The 22553-nt window shown below is 31.9% G+C and overlaps 3 protein-coding genes and 1 non-coding gene across 6 annotated transcripts; 3 read left to right on the top strand and 1 right to left on the bottom strand.

The window, feature by feature from the left end:
• Nucleotides 1-594: 594 nt before the first annotated feature.
• On the bottom strand, nucleotides 595-666 carry TRNAW-CCA (transfer RNA tryptophan (anticodon CCA)). The gene has a single exon. It is a non-coding gene; the product is annotated as a tRNA-Trp (tRNA).
• A 9495-nt stretch (nucleotides 667-10161) lies between these two features.
• Nucleotides 10162-14078, top strand: LOC111022661 (peptidyl-prolyl cis-trans isomerase). The gene is made up of 5 exons (XM_022299855.2): nucleotides 10162-10781; nucleotides 11654-11752; nucleotides 11982-12026; nucleotides 12717-12854; nucleotides 13461-14078. Exons 1-5 carry the CDS (start codon nucleotides 10389-10391, stop codon nucleotides 13800-13802), a joined length of 1017 nt encoding a protein of 338 aa, XP_022155547.1. The 5' UTR covers nucleotides 10162-10388; the 3' UTR covers nucleotides 13803-14078.
• Nucleotides 14079-14629: 551 nt separating this feature from the next.
• Nucleotides 14630-17328, top strand: LOC111022627 (uncharacterized). 3 transcript variants are annotated; one of them, XR_015787287.1, is made up of 8 exons: nucleotides 14630-14805; nucleotides 14891-14969; nucleotides 15063-15155; nucleotides 15858-15928; nucleotides 16023-16085; nucleotides 16172-16640; nucleotides 16925-16999; nucleotides 17103-17328. XR_015787287.1 is itself a non-coding variant. In XM_022299803.2 (6 exons), the coding sequence occupies exons 2-6, from the start codon at nucleotides 14906-14908 to the stop codon at nucleotides 16490-16492; spliced, it is 612 nt and encodes a 203-aa protein (XP_022155495.1). In that variant the 5' UTR covers nucleotides 14630-14805; nucleotides 14891-14905; the 3' UTR covers nucleotides 16493-16868. The 3 variants fall into 3 exon arrangements, 1 of the variants encoding a protein (XP_022155495.1); XR_015787285.1 differs by having other exon boundaries at nucleotides 16878-16999; XM_022299803.2 differs by lacking the exons at nucleotides 16925-16999; nucleotides 17103-17328 and having other exon boundaries at nucleotides 16172-16868.
• A 947-nt stretch (nucleotides 17329-18275) lies between these two features.
• On the top strand, nucleotides 18276-21809 carry LOC111022651 (phospho-2-dehydro-3-deoxyheptonate aldolase 2, chloroplastic). Its single transcript, XM_022299835.2, has 5 exons — nucleotides 18276-18905; nucleotides 19509-19786; nucleotides 20263-20539; nucleotides 20992-21237; nucleotides 21358-21809. The coding sequence occupies exons 1-5, from the start codon at nucleotides 18405-18407 to the stop codon at nucleotides 21640-21642; spliced, it is 1587 nt and encodes a 528-aa protein (XP_022155527.1). The 5' UTR covers nucleotides 18276-18404; the 3' UTR covers nucleotides 21643-21809.
• Nucleotides 21810-22553: the final 744 nt, after the last annotated feature.

The following is a 22553-nucleotide window of genomic DNA, read 5'->3' as shown; positions in this document are numbered from 1 at the left end:
GGTTGAGTGAGATCAGGCGATTGAATAAAAAATAAAAATAGTGACTAATTTCAGTGGCTACCAACATTTGATTATATATTTTCATATATTAAAGTAAGATTGGTAGTTGAATTTCAAAATTTACTCTATATACTTAAAAAAAAATGAAAAATCTTCAACCTAACATAGTTGGATTGATAAACAATAATACAGATTATTTATTTGAATTTGGTTAAAAATAAAAAGCGACGGTAAACTAGATAATTATAAATTTTCATATATCATGAGTAGTTAAATATTATTTTTACTTTACGAAAAATTATCTAGTTCAAATTTACCTCCTCCACCCTATCATATATAACGTTAAATTCTAAAAAAAAAGGTTTAAATTTTATTTTATAAAACAATGATGGGATGAAATGAAATTATATACAGGTAAAACAATAAAGTTTCTAATTAAAAAAATAAAATAAAATTTGCCACAAGAATTGGAGGCCGAAACGGAAGGAATCTTCGGCGAACTGCGGTCTTCTCGTGAATATTGAAACTTTCAAAGGGTATCAACGTCATTTCGCCACACATTACGTACAAGAGAAAAAAAAGAGAAAAAGAAAATGAACCTGACGTGAATCGAACACGCAACCTTCTGATCTGGAGTCAGACGCGCTACCATTGCGCCACAGATCCGTTGATGCTTTTTCTAATGTTAAAAGTTTTTATTTGTTTGCAATTATTTAAATAACAATTCCTTGAGCTTTTGTTCGATACAATTTGGTCCCAGCAAATATAAAATTTACATATTATTTAATCCCTAACCTGAAAAATATTATTAAGATTTAATGTAGTTTTTTATATATGTAAATTGATTAAATGATGAAAGATCAATCTATCGGGTTTGTTTGGTAACGTTCTTGTTTCTTGTTTCTCTGTTTCCAATTTTCTTTAGAAATCAAAGCATTTTACAACTAATCAAACATGTGAGTTTCATGTAAAGGTATAAATTACATGAAACTCACATGTTTTGTCATTTGCATCGCGAAATACATGGCTTTAAAACAAAAACCAAAATTTGGGATATGTATAATTAGGGTTTTGTTTGTTTTACAATTATTTTGTTTTAAATTATTACATTATAGGAATATGTCCATCATGTAGTAGGTAATTAAGAACTACTTTCCAAATATGGAGAAAATTAAGATGATAGTATTTTTCCTTAAATTATGGTCTTTTAAAATAAAATTAAGAAAAACGAAGGGATATTAGTGGGAAGTTGCAGGGCTATAATTTTTAAATTCAAAAGATAAAATAAAAATAAAAAATAAAAAATAAAAAAAAATAAAAGAGGAAGCGGGGAAGGGCTGCCCCTCCCAAATTTAACCAAAAAAAACAAAGGCAACGTCGTGGCTGCAACTTCCAAATTCAAAATAAAAAAATAATTAAAAAAAAATAAATGGCCCGTCAGCAAAGACGTGACTCCATTTGCGCCACGTCAGGCAGAAGTCGCAGCCATTGACTGCCACTATAGTGAAATCGCGGTCAATGACCGCGATTTCGACATAAAATCGCAGCCTATCCCTGCGATTTATCTATCCTAATTTTGTAATTAGTTTGAAACTTACCTTAGATTTTTCATTTGCTTTTAAAAAAATAATTATTTAAAAAAAATCTTTTTATTTCCATAACATAAATAAGAGTATTATTTATTATTCTTGACTTATAAAATTTATAATATAAAAACAGAGGAGCTTATTTTGTTGACAAAGTTGTCGAGAAAGGCAAACAATGGTTGGTAAGAATGGAATAGATTTGCTCACAAAGGGAACAATCTTGGTTGAATAGTTTTTTTAGTTGCAACAACGCTAGAACACTGGACAAAATATTATAGAAAAAGTGTAAATAAATAATTCAGTGGGTTTTTTTTTTATTATTTTTAAACTGTTTTTTAGTGGGGTGAGATCGAACTCACAACCTCTTTATTGAAGATATATATTTTATAATTTCACATTATCACTTCGTAAATAATTTTAAATGCTTGTAACATATCTGTAAAAATACAAGATTAAAAAACTTCAATACATGAACTATAGGAATTGATTTAAAATATATATATATATATATATATATATATATATATAAATTAGGATATAGAATTAGAGAATGAGACAAAAAAAGAGATAATTAAAGGTTGTATTGGATAACTATATCAATTATTATAGTATAGTTCAATAATAATTGATATATACTCATTCCTTCGAAATCGAGAATTTGATATTCCATATCTCCAAACTGTTATACTCAAAAACGAAAAAAAAAATTATTATTTCTTGTTTTAAAAAATTATGTTTACTTTTTATGATTTATTTAGTATTTATTCCCTCCTTAAAAATATATTTTAATTTTTAGCTAAACTAAAAAAAGCTTTTTAAGTTTTTTAATTTTTTAATTTTTTAATTTTAGCTTAGACTTTTCAAAAGTACATAATCGAAAAAAAATTAATGTATAAAAAGATATAATGTTTTCAGACAATTTTTTAAAAACAAAAAGTTAAAAATGAAATAGCTCTAAAATCTACATCTAAATTAACATATTTAATATTTTGGTGCGTTCAATATGACAATTCCATTGACCCATGCGCCTAACATGCAATTATTTTAAATATCGTTTGACATCTAATTTAACTTATTCCATAAATAAAATATTTCTTTTACCACTTCCCCATACCAAAAAGAAATAATGCCAATTCAAAATTTCACTGTCAATGTCATGTTAGGCGAGAGAGAATGCCAAATTAGGACCATAAAATTGGAAATTTTGGCCCTTTTATGTCCCCACAAAATTGAGGGGCTGTCAAATATTTAATATTTTATAAATTATTTTTTAACGTTGGTACATCTCATATTATTTTTAATATGATATTTATAGTACAAGTAATGAATGAAAGAGTATTCATACTCTTGATATTAAAAATTTTCTTGCACAATCATATCATGTGAATGGATTGAAAAGTATTTGATAGTTTTTCTATCCCATCGAGTCAACAAAAGATGACTATGTTATGGGGTATTCAATTCCTAACCCATTCCGTCCCTAAGTTCAAACCAAAATCATGGAAAAAGAAAAGTTAGTAAGAAATTTTCATACCTAAAAAAATAAAAAGAAAACAACATTTGCCAATATCCTACTTTTGCATCATCAAAAATAAAATGTCACGTCATGAAGCTCACATTTTTTAATAGGTACAAATAACTTGTCACGTTGGATTTTTGATACTTTTCACTCATAGTAGAGTAGAGGCATCTATCATTTTGAAAATACTAACGACTTTTTTTCTTACCAATAGAAACGCCAAATTGAAATTTAAACTAAGGTTAACTATACTTTCATCTATAAACTTTTATTGCGCCTACTTTGTTCTTGAATTTTTAAAAGCTTATCACTAAATCACTTTAAAAGTTGTGCCTATTTATTTTATACATAAGAGAACTTACTTTTTTTAGCACATTCTTGAATCTTCAATTTCATGTCTAAGTTTAATGGTATATTAACTTTACTATTTAAACTGTTTGCCACGTAATCTCCAAATAATATAATCACAAGACATACTCAATGGTTAAGACAATGTCCGGCTCACCAATCTTAATCGAATCTCCAATGTTAATCCGATGTTTGTTTGAACTTTTTGAACTCTGATGGGTATCAATATTCATGAAATTCCATTTCAAAATCGGCTAAAAAAAATAGTTTGATCAATATATATTATAAACCTTTATTAGATTTTTAGTTTGGTTGATAATAAAAGAGATTCAATGAAAACCAGAGTCATATTTTTTGTTTTAAATATTTTCAGATATGTGTTTGACAGCAGATTTGGTAATTGAATCACAATTTAAAAAATTGTTCAATGTATGTTTAGTAATATATTGGTAAACTAGGAATAGTTACAAACTAAATATTTAGTTTAATCTAAAGTTATATGAATTAATTTATTAACATATTTTTATGAATTTTGTATAATTGTTATTTTATAGTATTCTATATGTTTTAATTTTAACAAATACAAAATAAGTTTTTAATATGAAGTAATATATTTATCAAAGTTTTTATCATTTTTAATGTAACTACACATCTTAGAAATTTCAAATTCTGAATCTGAAAACATAAAATAAGTTTGTAATATGAGGTAATATATTTATCAAAGTTTTTATTACTTTTAATGTAATTACGCATCTTAGAAATTTTAAAATTTGAATATGAAAATATTAAAAAACCGTTTTCAGAATTTCAAGTGTTTTAGATCACAGAATATGAACAACCAAAGAAGAAGAAACAAACTTAAAAGCTAAAAATAAAGGACTAAAGGCTAGAAGGCAATTCAACTTTTTCTTATTTTTTTTTTTCTCTTGACTCGACTTGGAGTTGGAGGTGCACATTCCAAGTCAATCCCACGCCGCACTACACAGGGTTGCATTGCAATCGCGGCCCCCCGCACTATATATGCCCGCGGGGGCCGGGGCAGAGGGCGGGTCAGGACTTTTATCAAACAGATGGTGAGCGCGGGGGCGGGGCGGAGGGCGATGTGGCGGTGGAGCTTCCTCGCGATGCTGCTGCTGCTTATGGCGGCTTCCGGCCCGGTTCGCCGGCGCACTGACGGCGGGGCAGTGCAAGGCGGAGAGAGATGTGGCAGTAAAAGAATGCATGGCGGTGGTGTTCGGGAGGATGCCGTCGCCGGCGTGCTGCGAGCGGGCGAGAGTGAGCCACGAGGAGTGTATTTGCCCCGCCGTGACTCCGAAGCTTATGTCATATGTGGATCCCAATCGAGCCATTCGCCTCATCGAAGGTTGCGGCCGGAAGGTCCCTCGCCATTTCAAGTGTGGAAGTAACTTCTCCCTCTCTCTCATCCTTCTTTGTTTTTTATTTCTACAAATTTTAACTGCTTTTCAATTTTTAGCCAAATTTTATTTTCCTTTTCTTGTTTTCTAAATTTTGGGCTGGATTTTGAAAACGTTATTAAATTAGAGATAAAAGCAAAGTAATAAATAAGTATAATTCGCATTTGTAAACTATATAATTCGCATTTGTAAACTACCGGAGGTATAAATTTTTGTGAATTTTCAAAAGGGCAATACTTGTTTGTCTATGCACTCTTGGTAGGTCGATCCTATTAATAAATTTAGTGGATTATTTTTATTAGTCTATTTTTATTGCATAGATATATAAATTCCACTAATATTTTTAACCTTCAAAAAAAGCCAAAGTTTGTAGCTAAGTATTTCCTTTTGAAGTATGTATTTTAATTTTTAAATTTTCAAAAAAAAATGGTATTTATGTTATTTTGTTATAATATTTGTTCATCCAACACTTGTCTCAACGTTATAATGATATTAGCCGATCATGAAAGTAGTTAAATAGTAAATGACGCATTTAATCCTCATTTTAAGGTTGGAGGTTTAACTTTTTTTTGATTAATTAAAATTTATTTTCGAAAAATGTTTTTGGATTATTTGATCCAACACCATTTATATATGTTTTCAAGATTTCCCTATTCTAAATTTGAAATTTTCAAATGCAGAATTACATTAATTTTTTTTTCTAAATATACCCTTTCATGTTATATATTCATTTTATTATAACATAATATATTATAAATTATATAATATTGTAAAATAGTGATACAAAATTTATAACATATATATTAATAAGTTAATTAATACTTTTACCAAAATAATTTAATTAATAATATTTTCAATTGAACTAAATATTTAATTGGTAACTATCACTGGTTTACAAATATATTAACTAAACGCATTTTAAACAATTTTTAAATTGAGATTTAATTTCTAAATCTGCTACCATATTTGAAAATACTGGAAACATAAATATAACTCTGGTTTTAATTAAATCACTTGTTACTAACCAAAAGCACCATAAAATAACTTTATTGTAATTTAAGAGACTAAAATGGGATAAGGAAAAGGTTTAAAGACTACGACGTACATTTTAAAGTTTATGAGCAAAAATTGGGGTGAATTTAAAAGTTTAATTATCAAAATAGATCGAGTGTTTGAAGATTAAAATATGATTTAAACAAAAAAAAAATCAAAATTCACCTATAAAATTGGTAATACATATCGATCATCCTAAACTTTCAATTTTATCCTATTGAATATGTCACAATTTTGTATCTTTTATTCAATTTTTGTTAATTAATCCCATTAATTAAAAAAAACCTAAACTTCTAAAAAAATTTACTAATTTCGATAAAAATGCACAAAATCAAGTTCAATGGAGGTACAAAATCAAATGAATCTACTAAAGCTTACCAATTTCAATATAAGAAAAAGCTCTCATGTTGTTTTTCTTTTAAATTAAATCAATTTTGTATTATATACATGTTTATAATTTATTGAAAGCACATAAGAACACTTTTGAGGTAAAGATTACAACATTTTTCAAGCTTAAAACACACATTGCACATTTACCCAAATTTAAGATACAATGTAACGGAAGTAAAAGTTCATGGTAAGAATCTATGATCTTGTTAAGTTCAGTGGTAAAAATTATTACTTCTTTTTTTTTTTCAAAACAAAACAACATTAGCAATCTGACTGTGAAATTCGACAGATTATTTGTTTGATATATATTATTTAAAGAACATATTTTATCTAGTCTATATATGGAATATAATTCAATATATAACCTAACAATTATGAAACCTTATGCCTATTTATTTAATTTTAGAGATTGATTAAATATAAATTTGAAAGTTTTTTCTTTTGTTGGAGATATATGTCAGCAAGATAATTTATTTATTTTTTAATAAGATACGTACAACTTATTTAAATACGTGAAATATTTTCAATGTTTGTGATGCAGGTTTTACAACTCCATGAATATTGTTCATTAGGGCTCTTTTCTATAAGCAACCTGAAGAGATAGAGAGTTGAATTATGTGTTATTTGTGTAGTTTTTATTTTTATGAGTGGCTTGTTTAAATGTTTGGTTATATTATATGTACTGCTTACTTTGTTTATCCTTAAATTAAAATAATAATATAATAATAAAAAATATATTTAGTTAATTTTAAGGTTACTAGTAAATTTGGTTCATATATGGACTAATAAATACTTTGTTTATTAAATTATATGGATTAAATTTAAATTAAATCCAAATTCACATCAGCTAAACCATAATAACTAAATTAAAACTTTTAAAATTAGAGAAATTAAATTACAATTATGTCCGGGACAGTTTTTAATTTAACAAAATAAAATGTAGATGTATATTTGAATATTATTTAGGAAAATATTTGTCTCCCTAAAAAATGTAAAAAAATAGATTTTTTATAAAAATTAATAAATTGTCAATTTTTCAACAGTGGTGAGGACAAGATTTGGTTCTTACCAGATTTGGTTCTTACCGTGAGAGAAAATTATTTTTCTATTATTTAAATTTAAATCACGTGAAGTCATTAGTCCTTAATTGATTGAAGAATCATATAAATTCTATCAAATTCTATCATTCATTTTAAATTAAAATAGTACTTCTTCCTTTTATTTTTGTTTAATATAATGTTTTTAAGGGGAAAAAAACTACTAAAACATAGCTGTAATAATAACACCTAGGTGAGAATAAGTGAGAATAAGTTATAAGTTTGAATTTTTTCCTTCACATTTACAGTATAATATTCTAAAAATAAGTACACGTCAAATACTTTAACCACTTGAATATAAGTTAGAGTAAAAAGAAAATTAGAGAAAAAGACCTACAATATTATGATTAGACGATTTGAATGATCCTTATCAACTAATTTGTAATGGTAAACAAGTCAAAAATTATCTGTAGTTATTGAATTGATTTTGTTTGGTATTAGTAAAGTTTAATGGCATCCGGAGATGATCATAGTTTAATTTTAATTGGTCAAAATATTGCTCACATTTCCTAAATGTTGGAGGTTTGAATCTCTCCGGCTCGATTGTGTGGTGGTATTTTGGGATATACATGGATAACATGCCCAAAAAAAATACTGTAATTATTTTTATTAATTGAATAAATGAAATAAATAACTCAAATATATATACCTTAATAACTAATTAACTAATGTATACATATACTAATTTATATTTAAAAAATTAATCCAATCATTATTTTTACCTCAACCATTTAATTTACATTGCAATAGTTTTATCAGTTTATTTTCCCTTTATTTGGTTTGCACTATAAATTATTTTAAGTATTTTTTGAAAAATAATACATGTATATGTTTAAATGAACATTTCCATCCATTTAAAAAAAATGAATGTTCCTACAAATTTGCATTTAATATTCAATATGGTATTTATGTCCTTCGCATGCAATTATTTCTAAAATATATAAAGTTTTGAAACAATATATTTTTTAAAAAATAATATTTAATCATTGACTCATAACATAGTTGAAAGACATCAATAAATATTTTTATTCAAATTTCTACGCCTACAATTATGATGTATGAATGTGAGGGAATGAGGTTATTCATTAATCAATATTAGTTATTGGCTAAAGCGAGCATATCTTCAGCGGTATTTAAATATTATATTTTCTAATTTTAATAGGAACAAAAATGTGGATGATAATAATTTTGTAAGTTGGGAGTGTGATGCTAACAATTCTGTGTAATTTTCAAACTTTTTTATTTCACATCAATAGAAGTCTAACTTAAAAAAATTTACAAGTCTAATTAATAGAAAAGATCGCTAATTCGAACATAATTTAATAAATAAAAGATCAATTACCATTTTTAAGGATTAATTATCCCCTCCTCACAAATATGGAAGTCAACCAAACAAAATAATTGAAAATATTAATTTTACCACTTGTTTAATACAACACAAGGGAATTAACATCCATTAAATGAGGTGATTAAATAAGTATTAGGAAACTTTTCCTCTTTGCTTACTCGTATAAATGGCTAATAAATGTGGGGTAAAAATATAAAAGAAGAGTTGACATAGAGTTTGCTCAAATTTCAAACTATTTATAAATTTTATATAAATCTCCAACCTCACAAGTTATTTTTAAAACTAAAAATAAATAAATAAATAAAACTTTAACAGTATCCATCTAAATATAATTTAATGGACAAAAAATACTTATTATTAGGCGTGTGCATAAAACCAAGAAAATAGAGAAATCGAACCAAACCAAACCATACCAACTAGTTCGAAAACCGTAGTATTTGGTTCAATTTACAATTTGTCCCTGTCCCTTACTCGTCTTTTGAAAGCCAGAACATTTGCATAGAGGAGGAGTATCTGTATCACACATGCTTCTCCATGATTATTCGAGCGACATTGCCCCATACGCTACACACAAGAATGAATTGTTATACGATCGGCAAACTCTTCATACAGCCTATCAAACAAATCAGATCACGTGTTTTTTAATGGAAAATTGAAAAAAGCCCAAATTAGGTATTCCACCTCTTGCGAGCAGCTACCCCATTAATAGTGGTTCAATATAAAAAAAAATCCAAAATGGATTAAAAATCGAGATCAAACTGATCAGAAGTAGAATCAAGGCTTCTAAATTTTGAAGTTTTCAAAATCTAGGGTTTCGATTCGATCAATGGTTTCGGCCAAAACAAGACTGAATCGAACCATGTACATCCCTACTTATTACCCTTTGATCTATAATCGATGATTAGATATGCTATCCCTAAAATTATTAAACTAAACAATACAATTAAAAATTAAAAATGGACATATATCCTTAATCCAAAATGTTGGAAGTTTAAACTATCACTCTTAAAATAAAAAAAAAACCTTGAAAGGTTGAAAAAATACCAAATAAATAAAACTTTAAAGATTCAATAATATGCTAAATAATATAATTTTTTTTTTCACCAACATAAATATAGTCCTATAGTTAATGGTTAAAATATCATTCAATAATCAAAATTTTATTCAAACATGGTTACATTTTCTTAAAATACCCTCCCCAGTGGTCGAAAGTTCAATTGTCTATTTTCGCATTAAAGAAAATATGCCTATTTTTTTTTTCCAGAGTAATATAAGAAAGCAAAACATAACTATTTTAACTAGTTTTTTTCTTTTTTCTTTTTTCTTTTTGAGAAGTCTATTTTAACCATTTAAAAATAGTTCCAAAGGTGAAGAAATTCATTCTCCATCCCAAAACGGCGCCGTTTGTTCGTCTACACTCTATGGAAGTCGTTGACTACGATCTCTTCCATCATCACGCTTCGCCTTGATTTCCATCACTCCCGCACAAGAAAATCGAAAAATTCTACCATGTAATGTTCGAATTCCAATCAGAAACCTCCCAAATTTCCACAGTCAACGCCCTTCTCGCCGTCGCCGATCCCAGCGACCGGAATTTGCATCTGGGTCGGCCTCTTCATCGCCATTTCTCAGATGGGTCGGAAGCCAATTGACCAGGAATCCTCCCGCCTCGCTCTTCCGATCCTAATTCTGCTCAGTTTCATCTTCTGCGCCGCCGTATACACGCTGCTCCCTCTGCTCCTCAGACCCACCGGCGGCAATGCTTCGGAATTCGAATCCTTCGCGGCGATTGGAGATGGCGATGGCGGAAATTTGGAAGGAGGGGGAGTGGAATGCTGCAGAGGAGTCGAGAATTTGGAGCTCTGGGGGCCGGCCGTGAAGTGGGGTTCTGAATTTAAGTTTAATTCCTCCGAGCTGTGTTGTAAGGCTTGTAAAGCTATGTGCAGTGGGAATGATGGGCCTTGCCTGTGTGATACTTGGGTCTACTGCGGAAATCGAGAGCAATGTGGTTCAAAATTTGGTGAAGTGAGTTGAATTATTGTTTAGTTCTTCTAATCATTGCCTTAATCTGGTTCTTTTTTCTCTGTTTACTTGAATTCTTGAATTCTTGTAAGTATTTTGTTTGATTAGATCCATTTCTACTGGTTTTTTTATCTGAGAAATACCCCATTTGTGTTATAAAAAGATCTTCATCTTAGAAGTAGAGAGGCAATTATTCTGTTATCCCTCCAGCCCAATTAGAGAGAGAGGTTCATTATGGGACAAAATTCTGTAGGCCGGTTTGATGATAATGATTTCTTGTCTAGTTCTTCTAACATTGCCTTAATCTGCCTCTTTTTTTCGATTTACTTTCCAATGTATATGCATTTAGTTCGTTTAGATACTTTTCTAATGGTTTTTTATCTGATAAATAGCCTTTTGTTTGTTACTATGAACCCTTTTAAACACCATCTTATTTTCTTTTTTAAAACCAGTTTCGAAATCTTAGCCAAAATTTTGAAAACTAAAACAGTGTAGTTTCTTAAATTTGAGTAAGAAAGTCGAATGTGTTTTTAAGAAATGTGAAAATTCATACCAAAGAAGTCGAATGTGTTTCTAAGAAAGTTGACAACTCATACAAAGAAATTGCGAGGAAACAAGTATAGACGCAAAAATGTTAAAAACAAAAATATTATCAAACGGGATCTATAAGATCTTCATCTTAGAAGTTGAAAGGCAAATCCTCCCTTCTCCCTCCAGCCCAATTAAAGAGAGAGGGAGGTTCTGGTCATTATGGGAACAAATTCTGTAGTTTTTATGATCTGTATCACATGGAGTTGAATGTGAATTTTATGCTCTGTTTAGGTAGCCGAGGCTGAGGCAGTTGAATTCAATATAAAATTTATCTTTATTGACAGTGTTGGCTGAAGAAACAGAAGGACACACTGGCTCCTGATCGTCAGGAAGGAAATATAGCAAGTAGTTGGACTTCTGGGCTTATCTTTGGAAGAGGAGAGGTATAAAATTTCTCATCCATAAATTTCATGATTGTTTTTCGGAATTGTTTGTTCTATTTTAAAGGTTTTATCCCAAATTTTATAGCCTTTTTTGTTATCACTAACTCCACCTTTTTGATGTTTCATGGGCTTTCTTGCAAAGTATTTTGTTATTAAGGAGTTATGTCTTTTTTCTATTATCTTCAGCTTATCTTGTCTATTGATGGATCTTTAACATTTTATTTCCAAGGGAATCATTGCACTGGAGACCGATCACGGCACTCTTCATATTAAGGTATCTGCCCTTGCTCTTGTAGGTGTTTTTATTTCTTAACTCTCTGGACTCGGAGTTACCTTCTCGGTGTCATCAAACTTCTCCCACTTTTTCCAGCCTCTAAAGTCTAGGGGTAACGAAAACTTGTGTTTGTTATATGTTCAAATTCTCGTCAAGTATGTCCCTAGTTTTGTTGTTGACAAAAAATCAAACTGTTGAAGATCAGAATGTCTTTCATCAAGGATTTATTAACATTTAAGTCAAAAAAAATATCTTGCAGAGTTCGGAAAAGTGTTTCAAGATCAAGATCGACAAATGTTACCGTTCTGCCGTCCATTCTGAGTATAAGATTCATACCAACAGTCTTTATATCTAAATGTTGACTAATAATGATCTTTAATTGATCAGAAACTAAATTAGCACACAACGCTGGTGTGTTTCAATCCTTCTTCTGCTGAACTGGAATTTTACGTGTGTTTCTGAATTTTCTCCCCCTTAAGTTTTTTGACTCCATGATACTATTAATTTAATTTTAGTCCTTCGAGGATTTGCAGTACTTTCATAACTTTGCATAACAAAATATTTGCACACTAGTTTTAAGTGTACATGATTATCATTTACCCCCCCCCCCCCCCCCCCCCCCCCCCCCCCAGTGTCTCTCTATTTCAGCAGACTATTTCAGTGATTGTGAAAATTACTGAATTTTTGCAGCTCTTCCCTGACTGTGCTCCCAATTCAGTTGCCTACATTCTTGAGTTATTGTCGTTACGACACTGTGCTGGTTGTCACTTTTATCGTGCAGAGGGTAGAGGTCAATCTTGGGACTCGGAAGGAAACCACATCGAAAATGTAAGGATTCATAACTGCAGTTTTCTCATTGTCATATTTCATGATGTGGATATTAATGCTGGTCATTAGAAAGAATAAGGCTTATATTTTGCCACTGAAAGGAATGAAGTGTTTACAAGCCATAGCTTTCAGTCATAATTGCTGTTTGCAAGCTCTCTTCATGATCAGTTTAGTTTTTTATTGCACGTTTGATAATGATTTCATTTTTAGATTTATGTTTTTAAAAATTATGCTTGTTTTCTCATAATTTCTTTATTATGTTTTGTACCTTTCTTCATCACACATCTTTTTAAAATTGATAACGAAAAAGGAAGATATAGGTGGTAGTAGTCGTTGTAACTTGTAAGCTTAGTTTTCAGAGAAAATAAAACTGGAAAACAAAATGGTTATCAAACTGAACTCAGTTTCTAAAACAAAAATCTAGTAAAAAATTTTGTTTCTTTTGAGTGGATAACATATTTTCATGGAACAATAGAAGTTACTTTTTTTCCTACATCACAGACTTGTAAATAGTGATTTAAACCGTAAACTCTACAAATCACAGAATCTCAATTTTTAAGAATGACTTTGAAACCATAATTCATTCAAATTTCTTTGAACAACCAGGCTCCTTTAGGTCCTCCTTTTGCACTTGTTCAAGGAACACTGGAAGTCCAAGGGATTCCATTTAAGAAGATTCCGACTGAAGTTTGCCCGTACATAAAGCGCGGTTCGGTAGCGTGGGTCGGTTCTGGACCAGAATTCTTCATAAGTCTTGCAAACCACCAAGAATGGAACAAAGTGTACACTGTGTTCGGTTCAGTTCTCCCAGAAGACATGGAGATTGCAGAGAAAATTGCTCAACTCCCTACCAAGCCCGACATTTGGAACAACATCAATGTCACCGTGCTGCAAAAACCCGTTTTGTTGCGGTTGAAAAGAATGAAGAAGAGTCATGGAAGTATGTGAACATGAATCGGTTTTGTTCACAGAATGTTGATTGAGTTTCTACAAGTTTTCTTTTAGATTTTTTGGACATTTTTTGTTGTTCCTCATAAAACTGTCATAGTTTTATACTCATAAGCTTTAGAAGAAGAAAAAAATTCATTTGTGCATTTGTTTGAAGGAAAGAAACAGTTGATTAGAAGCAGAGCAGATGCAGATGACAAGAAGATGTTTCAGATTGTTTTTTTTTTTCTATGGCAGATATTTATGATAATTTCAAGGCTGCGTTGTGGTTATGTATGATATTTATGTTTCCTCTCCAAGACTAAGTTAAATTACAAATTTAGTCCCGAAATTATTAGATGGTCTGTCTATTTTCTCCCCAATAAATTATCTGAACTCAAAGGGATCTTGTCTTACCATTAAAAAAATGGTTAACCATTTTAAATGAATCCATCCATCTCGTCGAAACGAAAAACTGGCAAATAAAATAATGTAACATGTCAAGTTGATATAGTTGTGTAGATAAAATACATTTTACCTTTTTTATAAAGTCAAAAAAGGATTTTTAAAGTATTTATTATATCAATAAACTTTTAATTTTGTTTATAATAAAACTCTAACTATTAGACATTTTTAAAAATTTAGCAAAATTACTGGATATTTAGCAAAATTACTGGGAGTTTAAATCTATTAAACACTTGGTAAAATTTAGAAACCTATTAGAAAGTTTAACATATAAATTAAAATTAAGTTTAACTTATAAATTAATAAATTTTAAGGTTAAAAATATAATTTGAACCAAAAAAAAAAATAGAGCTTAAATTAATCTTAAAAAGAAAAAAGAAAGAGAGAGAGAGAGAGTCTAAACCTAAACCTATAATTTTGGAGGAAATTGTGCTCCAAATAAAACCCTCCGTCGTCTCTCGAAACCAATTTCCCGGTTCCGTTACTTCTTCTCAGTCACCGGAGACAGCTGCCGGCTGACGCCCGGCCTTAACTGTTTCTCTCGTACAGAACACAAATCGTAGGTTCCTCGACGCGCTCAATCTCTTCATTCCTTTGTTTCGCTCACTCTCTGAATTTAATGGATGGAGGATTTCTCTTTGCAGCTAGAAGAAGCGAGGATGCAGCGCGCCAGCAAGGATCTTTTGTATTTGGAGCGGAAGAATTTATCCTCTTCATCCCTAGGTATTTATATTTGTTGGGTTTCTTCTGTTTTAGCCTATTGAATTATTAGTGATTGTAAGCCAAGTTATTGACTGTTTTTTTGTTCTAAATCAGAGTCCTCACTGCTAGTCTGTAAAAAGGACTCAACTTCCAAGCAGCCCTGTCGGAATGAAAAACCCATTACAAATTCGGCTTCAAAAAGCCAAGGTACATATTTCCCTTTTGAATTCAGTTTTCTTTTAAGTATGAAATCTGGACATGGGCATTGCATTTGTAATGCATTGACATTTAGCAGGGTTCAAACTGGGCATAGACATAGTTATTACGCTACTTAATAGCTGGTTGATATCCTATCTTGGTTTTCTCGTGGGCTGGAAATATATTGGTTGTTTAAGTGTAATTTTTTTTTTAGCATTTTCAAGTTGTGTTTTGTGTGCTCATACTGAATTGATGAGATACGACCCGCACGAAAAGTGTAACGATATGGGTACAATTTCGGAGAGATGCCCGGTGAAATAGACATGTCTTGTGAAGATGCGGACTAAGTCTACCTGCACATAGATAGAAAGACAAACTTTGTAGCACTATTGTGTCATTTGAAGGAACATATAGTGGTTGGAAAGTTACTAACTATATAACATTGTAGCATTGTTACTAAATATTACTAACTTTACAGCACTATTATGAGATGAAATATTGTGTTGTTTGTAGCACTGTTTCTAACTGTTTACCATGGTTTTTCGCCTGGAAACTTACCTCCCCCTTTTATGTCATTTGAAGTAAGCAATTTACTTTCTGAGTACAACATTTAGAACATAGAACATTCTGCATTGAATTTGAATATATTTTGGTGTTTGTTCCTTCTTGTGAGTTGCAAGCGCTGATCACTTCCTTTTCACTTTGGTGCAGTGTTGGGAAGAGTCAAAGACTTCTTAGGAGTAATATCAGAAGCTAATAAAAAGCTGCAACTGGATGCAAAGGTTTGCCACATTGACCAATTATTACCTAAATTTGAATCTAATCACGAATAGCTTTCGTAATTTTTAACCTATACTTGCTTGTTAATTGTCATAGGACAATTCTGAAAAATATGATATTGAAGCACTTGATGGCAATGAATCAGAAGTTATTGAAATGGTAATTTGCTCTTCCTTGTAATATTTTGTGGTTATGGTAGATTAGTTTTTATTATTCATAATATCATGATTTGATCTACTAAACAGGATTTGATGTTGGGTGTTGCCGATCTTCATACTCCTGAAGCTGTGGCTGCTGCTGAATCTGCAATAGTTGGTAATCAGCCGGTGATTCCTTTGACTTGTAGTAGTAGTAGTGAATCGGAGTCTGAAGAGAGTAGTGGTGATAGTATTAGCAGCGACGACGATAAAGATGACGATGACAAGGGTCACAATCAGAATAGTGACCACAGTAACAGATCATCAGTTAACTTCAAAAGATCCAAGTCCAAAAAAACCAGTCGTTCAAGTAAAAGCAAAAGAAAAGGTAAATCAATAAAGCGCCCGAAGATTCAAGAGCTCTCTTGAGAGCCATTTTTCGATTATTTGGTGTGTCAATATGGATGCCCCATTACAGTTTCAAGGTTTGGTTCACTGGGAGTATATGAAGTTTTCTGGGGCTTGCATAGACAAAATCACCAAGGTTGACCGCCCGCCGAGTCCTTTAGCAGCTCGGGTAGGCAGCAATTTTGCTCGAACTTGTGATTTCAAGTTATTTCTTCCTTCACCTTTTATCATGAGTGCAAGTGCTTTTGCTTGGGAGAGGGAATAGGTGCTGTTTTATACATTTCTATTTAGGAACTGGAATATAATTAAGTTGTTGGAATTTTCCTTGGTCAGTTTTCCAATGTTGTTTTTATACTTGATGTCTAATAGCCAAATTAAGAGATTTTTGTTCTTTTCATTTCACTAGAGCATGAACATACTCTCTTCTCTCACATATTGTCCTGGTTTTCGAAGGAGTAGTTCGGTAGTTTTCAGTTAAAATCGTGCTCAAGGGATTCTTCTTCTGGGTATGACAAGTTTGTTTTCATGGTAAGAACTGTTTGTCTGCAGAAATTCTTCAAGATTCTGTTTGTTTTGTGGGTTTCCTACTTTGAAATTCTTGCATTCTGATCAGTTTTTTTCTTGATAACAGTTGTGGTTTTGGATTTTGTTTCAACAAAAATTATCCTTTCAAGTAGTGAAGGGTGCAGAGAAATCTTTTCAGCCAACCATTTGCTTCCTGATATTTTGTTGTTCCTTTTTGAGTCGTGGGGGTTTTTTCTTCTTCTTAATGTTGAACCAATCTTGTCACAATTGGTTGGTGATGTGGAATTGTGTTATTGATTGTGCTATGTTTAGATTGACATTTCTCTTTTCAAGTTCTAGTCTCTAAATTTTTGTTAGATATTTAATCTTAGCATAAGAATTCTGCATAAGGAAATTATTTCGATCCTTGTAAAATTCTATTTTTGGATTCGTGAAGATTTTGAAAACTAATGTTTTTATCTTTTCGGCGTTTTCGGATTTTGAATTTGAAACTTTAAAAGTACAATTACATTAAAAAAATAACATTTCTTATTAATATATTATGTCATTTATAAATTCATTTCATTTTTTGTTTTAATTAAAATACTGGGATGTTAGAAAAAAAATTGAAACTTAAAATATGATATATTATAAACTATATAATATTGTAAAATAATAATTTTATAAAATTTATAACAAAAATATTAATAAATTAATTAATATTATTTTAGATGGAATGAAATTTTTTTTTGAGAAATAAATGAAATATTTAGTTAATAATTGTGCTAGTCTAAAAATATATTACCCAAACCTATTGAATAATTTTTCAAATTGAGATTCATTTTATTGCATATTTTCTTTCTTAAACTTTTAGACTTGGATTTTATTAAAATATTAATATACTAAATTTTTAAAAGTGAAAAGGAATAAAAATAAGCTTTTTAAAAGTTAAAAGTGAAAGGTAAAAATATCAAAATAAGATATAGATTAATATTTTAAGTAAAAGAGGACAAAATAATTCCGTTGTCACAATAATAAAGGGTTAAATTATAAATTTAGAATTTCAATTCAATTTATATAATTTTAAAATTTTCAATTTAATTCTCGTACAATCAACTAATACATATTCACTCAAATATAAAATATTGTATGACAAAAAAAATTAAAAAATTATTAATACGATAACAATATAGATAATTTGTGAAGTTTAATTAAATTATAGTGACAAAATTGAAATTTTTTTAAAGGGAGGAAATTAAAGAAGAAATATGTAACTTTTTAACCCTAAATACACTAAAAATAGATAATAGAGATTCCTACGTAGGAGGTATCCTCAACAAAATTTATACGCCTTTGAGGCCATTATCCAGTTCACGACAACCACAGTTCAGAATTTTCCGGCGACCGGAGACACACAAAATCAAAGAGAATGATCATCTCCGGCTCTGCAAATCTCTCTGCTGCCACTTCCTCCGCCCTCTCTACAACACCCGCCGCCAAATGCTTCCCTTTCAGTCCACATCTCATCGCCGCCCCCACCGGCGCCGCCGCCAGGTTCTTCCGGACCATTCCCTCGGCTATTTCTTCTTCGTCTTCTTCCACCCATGTCGCTTCCGGGTCCCTCAATTGGGCGCCTGAGTCTTGGAAATCCAAGAAAGCCCTCCAGCTCCCCGAATATCCGGACCCAGATGAGCTCGAGTCCGTTCTTCGCGTTCTCGGGTCTTTCCCGCCGATCGTCTTCGCCGGTGAGGCTCGCAAGCTCGAGGAGAGCCTCGCGAAGGCAGCCGTTGGTGAAGCATTTCTGCTTCAAGGTGGGGACTGCGCCGAGAGCTTCAAGGAGTTTAATGCGAACAACATTAGGGATACGTTTAGGGTTTTGCTCCAGATGGGTATTGTTCTTACGTATGGCGCCCAAATGCCTATTATAAAGGTTCATTTCTGTGGCATTCTTCTGTTTCCCCTTCGCTTTTTGGTCAATTGCTTCAATGATAGAATGCTATTACTTTGATTTTTTTATAAGATTATCTCTGATTCTTTGATTTCTCTTTCTCTCTCTTTCTCTTTCTGTCAGTTGGGAACTTTTTTATGTTTTCAATCTCCGTTTTTGGACATAGTTGCAGAGGAAAGTCACTGTCCCACATCATTTCATTCATATTTTACTACACTGTCAGATGAGATATTGTGATATATCGTACATGCACTGTAACTTTTTATGGAAGATCTTGCACATGGCTCCACCTATATATCCAAAATTTTAGAATTTGGAACCTCGTTCTTTCTAGTCAAGCCAATCAGCGTCGGGGTGAGGAGCAAGATTTTGCATTATAACTTTGTTTTTATGTATATAATCTTTCCATTCTAAAAATTTTTAGGGGTGAAAATTAGAGAAAAACTACATAAACAAGTGTTTTATATATACTTTTTGAATTTTGACGAGGGGGAGGGCTCCCCCTCGGTTATAATGTAAAGGGTAAGAAAAGTTTGAGATTGGAATTTGTTTGATGTGAATTTTATCAACCAACTATGTTGACAGGTAGGAAGAATGGCTGGACAATTTGCTAAGCCTAGATCAGATCCGTTTGAGGTCAAAGATGGTGTAAAGCTTCCGAGTTATCGCGGAGATAATATCAATGCAGACGCTTTTGATGAGAAATCGAGAATCCCAGATCCTCAAAGATTGGTTAGAGCGTATCTCCAATCTGTAGGCACATTGAACCTTCTTAGAGCATTTGCTACTGGTGGATACGCTGCAATGCAGAGAGTTTCTCAATGGAATCTTGACTTCGTTCAACACAGTGAGCAAGGAGACAGGTACTTATTATGAACCTCATCTCTTCCATCTCATAATTTATGTTCTTCAATGCGAATTTGAACTTGTCAGCTCTTCCTACGTTTCTTGTTTTTTGTATAAAAATAATTTCCAGTGTATAGATGAATAATATTTATTTTGTAGAATTAGTATACTTCTCAAACTGATCCATGTGATCTAACTGATTAGTTAACTGGAATCGTTGTGTGGTATAAATTCTTTTTGCCTGTGAAATCATCAAGTAATTTACTTATAATGAAGGAGTTTCTTGGTGGTAAGCACTTAGGAATGTTAGGAGGTCTTATGTTTGAGCCCACATGTTGAAAACTCAAAAATCTAAAAAATATTTGCCATCTCAAAGCATCATCAGGATTAGTGATGGATGGACCGTGTATGTAGAATGTAAGGAGTGGGGCCAAATACTCTAGTTAGAACAAATAATAGAAGTTCTAAATGAAAATTATCTTATTTGGGGCAGGTATATAGAACTTGCTCAGAGGGTAGATGAAGCGCTAGGATTTATGGCAGCTGCTGGAATTACTATGAACCATCCTATAATGAACACAGTTGATTTCTGGACTTCTCACGAATGCCTTCACCTACCATATGAGCAAGCCTTGACAAGGGAGGACTCTACAACCGGCCTCTATTATGATTGTTCTGCTCACATGCTTTGGGTTGGTGAGAGGACCCGACAGTTGGATGGCGCACATGTCGAGTTCCTGCGGGGTGTATCTAACCCTCTCGGCATTAAGGTACCTAACAGCTGCTATTATCCTGGAATTTGGATTCAATGACATCATTGTAATGCCCTCTTAGATTTTAACCAGTGTTCAGTCATTGATTATTTGATTACCGACGAGATATCCAACATTAATACCTGTCACTGCTGGTGTTCGCTGACTTCTTCGAAACTTGTGTTGGTTTTTTGTATTAATTGATTGAATAAGGGGATTTAGCATGAGCCTGCAAGAAGATGATATATTGCGATCAATACTTTTGATATGAAGTGCTTGATCAATTCAAAATCTGGGAGGTATCGTGCTTGAATGTGTTTTTGTGAGTCATGGTGCCCTGTTGCTTTTGAAAATTTTCTTTTGTAGGTTCCCCACCTTATACACCAGTTCTTCTAATCATCTTGATGTAAGTTTCGATTTGTTTCGGTCCTTGTATCTGTGCTTGATCAAGTCTTGGCTTTGTTATGCAGGTAAGTGACAAGATGGATCCATCGGAGCTCATTCGATTATGTGAGATTTTAAACCCTCACAACAAACCTGGACGCCTTACAATAATCACCCGAATGGGAGCAGATAACATGCGGGTTAAGTTACCCCATCTAATCAGAGCCGTGCGCCAAGCGGGGCTTATCGTCACATGGGTCAGTGATCCCATGCACGGCAACACGATAAAGGCTCCTTGTGGTCTCAAGACTCGTCCATTTGACGCAATAAGGGTAAAAACTTGTCTTCCTTATTTATTTCTCTTTCAAAAAGGAAGAACTTGCCTTCCTGTAAGCATGAATCACAGTTTCCTGGTAAGATTGATGTCAATGTTGTCTTTTCGTTTTACTTAGGCCGAGTTAAGAGCTTTCTTCGATGTTCATGAACAAGAAGGGAGCTACCCAGGAGGAGTGCATCTAGAAATGACTGGACAAAATGTAACGGAGTGCGTTGGGGGGTCGAAAGAAGTGACTTTCGATGATCTGAATTCTCGCTACCATACTCACTGCGATCCAAGACTGAATGCTTCTCAGTCACTGGAGTTGGCCTTTGCAATATCCCACAGGTTGCGTCGGAGAAGGGTGCAATCTAAGCCTGGCCTTCATGGGGGACCTACAGAAAATGGGTCTGTTGCTTAGAATCTATCTTTCAGAATATGTTCACAGTTTGCATTGTCATATCTTTTTTTTTCTGTTGAGGTTATAAACTTTTGGGCGGCAATGTAATTTGTGACCCTTTTCTTCTGATGTTTGAATGTTTGCCAAAGCCGAATCACATCTCAAAAGCAGCATCTTTCAAAATTCAATTTTGCTCATGGTTTGAGAGCATGGCCTAATGATATAGCTATGGCCAAAAGTAACTCAAATATGGTTATAGAAAAGCATGGTTGTAGAAAAGCGATCCTGAAAAGAATTAGGTTTAAATACTATTTTAGTCTTTATACGGGTAGATTTACAAAGCTTCATTTTGGTCCCAAACGTTCTTTTAGGTCCTTATACTTTTAATCTTGATTCATTTAGTCATAGTATTTTCAAAATGTTCATTTTGGTTCCAGTACTTTTAAAGAGCGACTATATTTGTAAAATTTGAACATAAATTTTAGATGCCAAAACCTTTTAATATAAATTTAAGAGAATACTTTATATCGTTAGGTTACTGGGAGAGTCATGATCTTTTCTTCAGGGATAAACATTTCTTCTTGAAATAATTAGCTTCTTTTCTTCAGGGATAAACATTTCTTCTTGAAATAATTAGCTTACAACTTCTTCAAGGGCATCTTCATTCAATGGATCAAACTTTGACTTCTAGGGAACATTTCTTCTTGAAATAATTAGGTTAGAACTTCTTCAAGGGCATCTTCATTCAATGGTTCAAACTTTGACTTCCGGGGAAAATATCTCGTATTCATAACTTTTGATACTTACTTCGGATTTAAAGTCTAAATCAATTCCGGATGTGTTTAGGAGTGATTTTGACATGTTGATCTCATATTGTGTTTTGTCTTCTCGAAAAGTATGTGGAAGATGGATCATCACCTATAAAAGACCCT

The sequence above is a fragment of the Momordica charantia genome (assembly GCF_013281855.1).
Source record: "Momordica charantia cultivar OHB3-1 chromosome 10 unlocalized genomic scaffold, Mcharantia_2.0 BLBB01000010.1, whole genome shotgun sequence".
NCBI lineage: Eukaryota > Viridiplantae > Streptophyta > Magnoliopsida > Cucurbitales > Cucurbitaceae > Momordica > Momordica charantia.
This window is presented reverse-complemented; position numbering and strand designations above follow the sequence as displayed.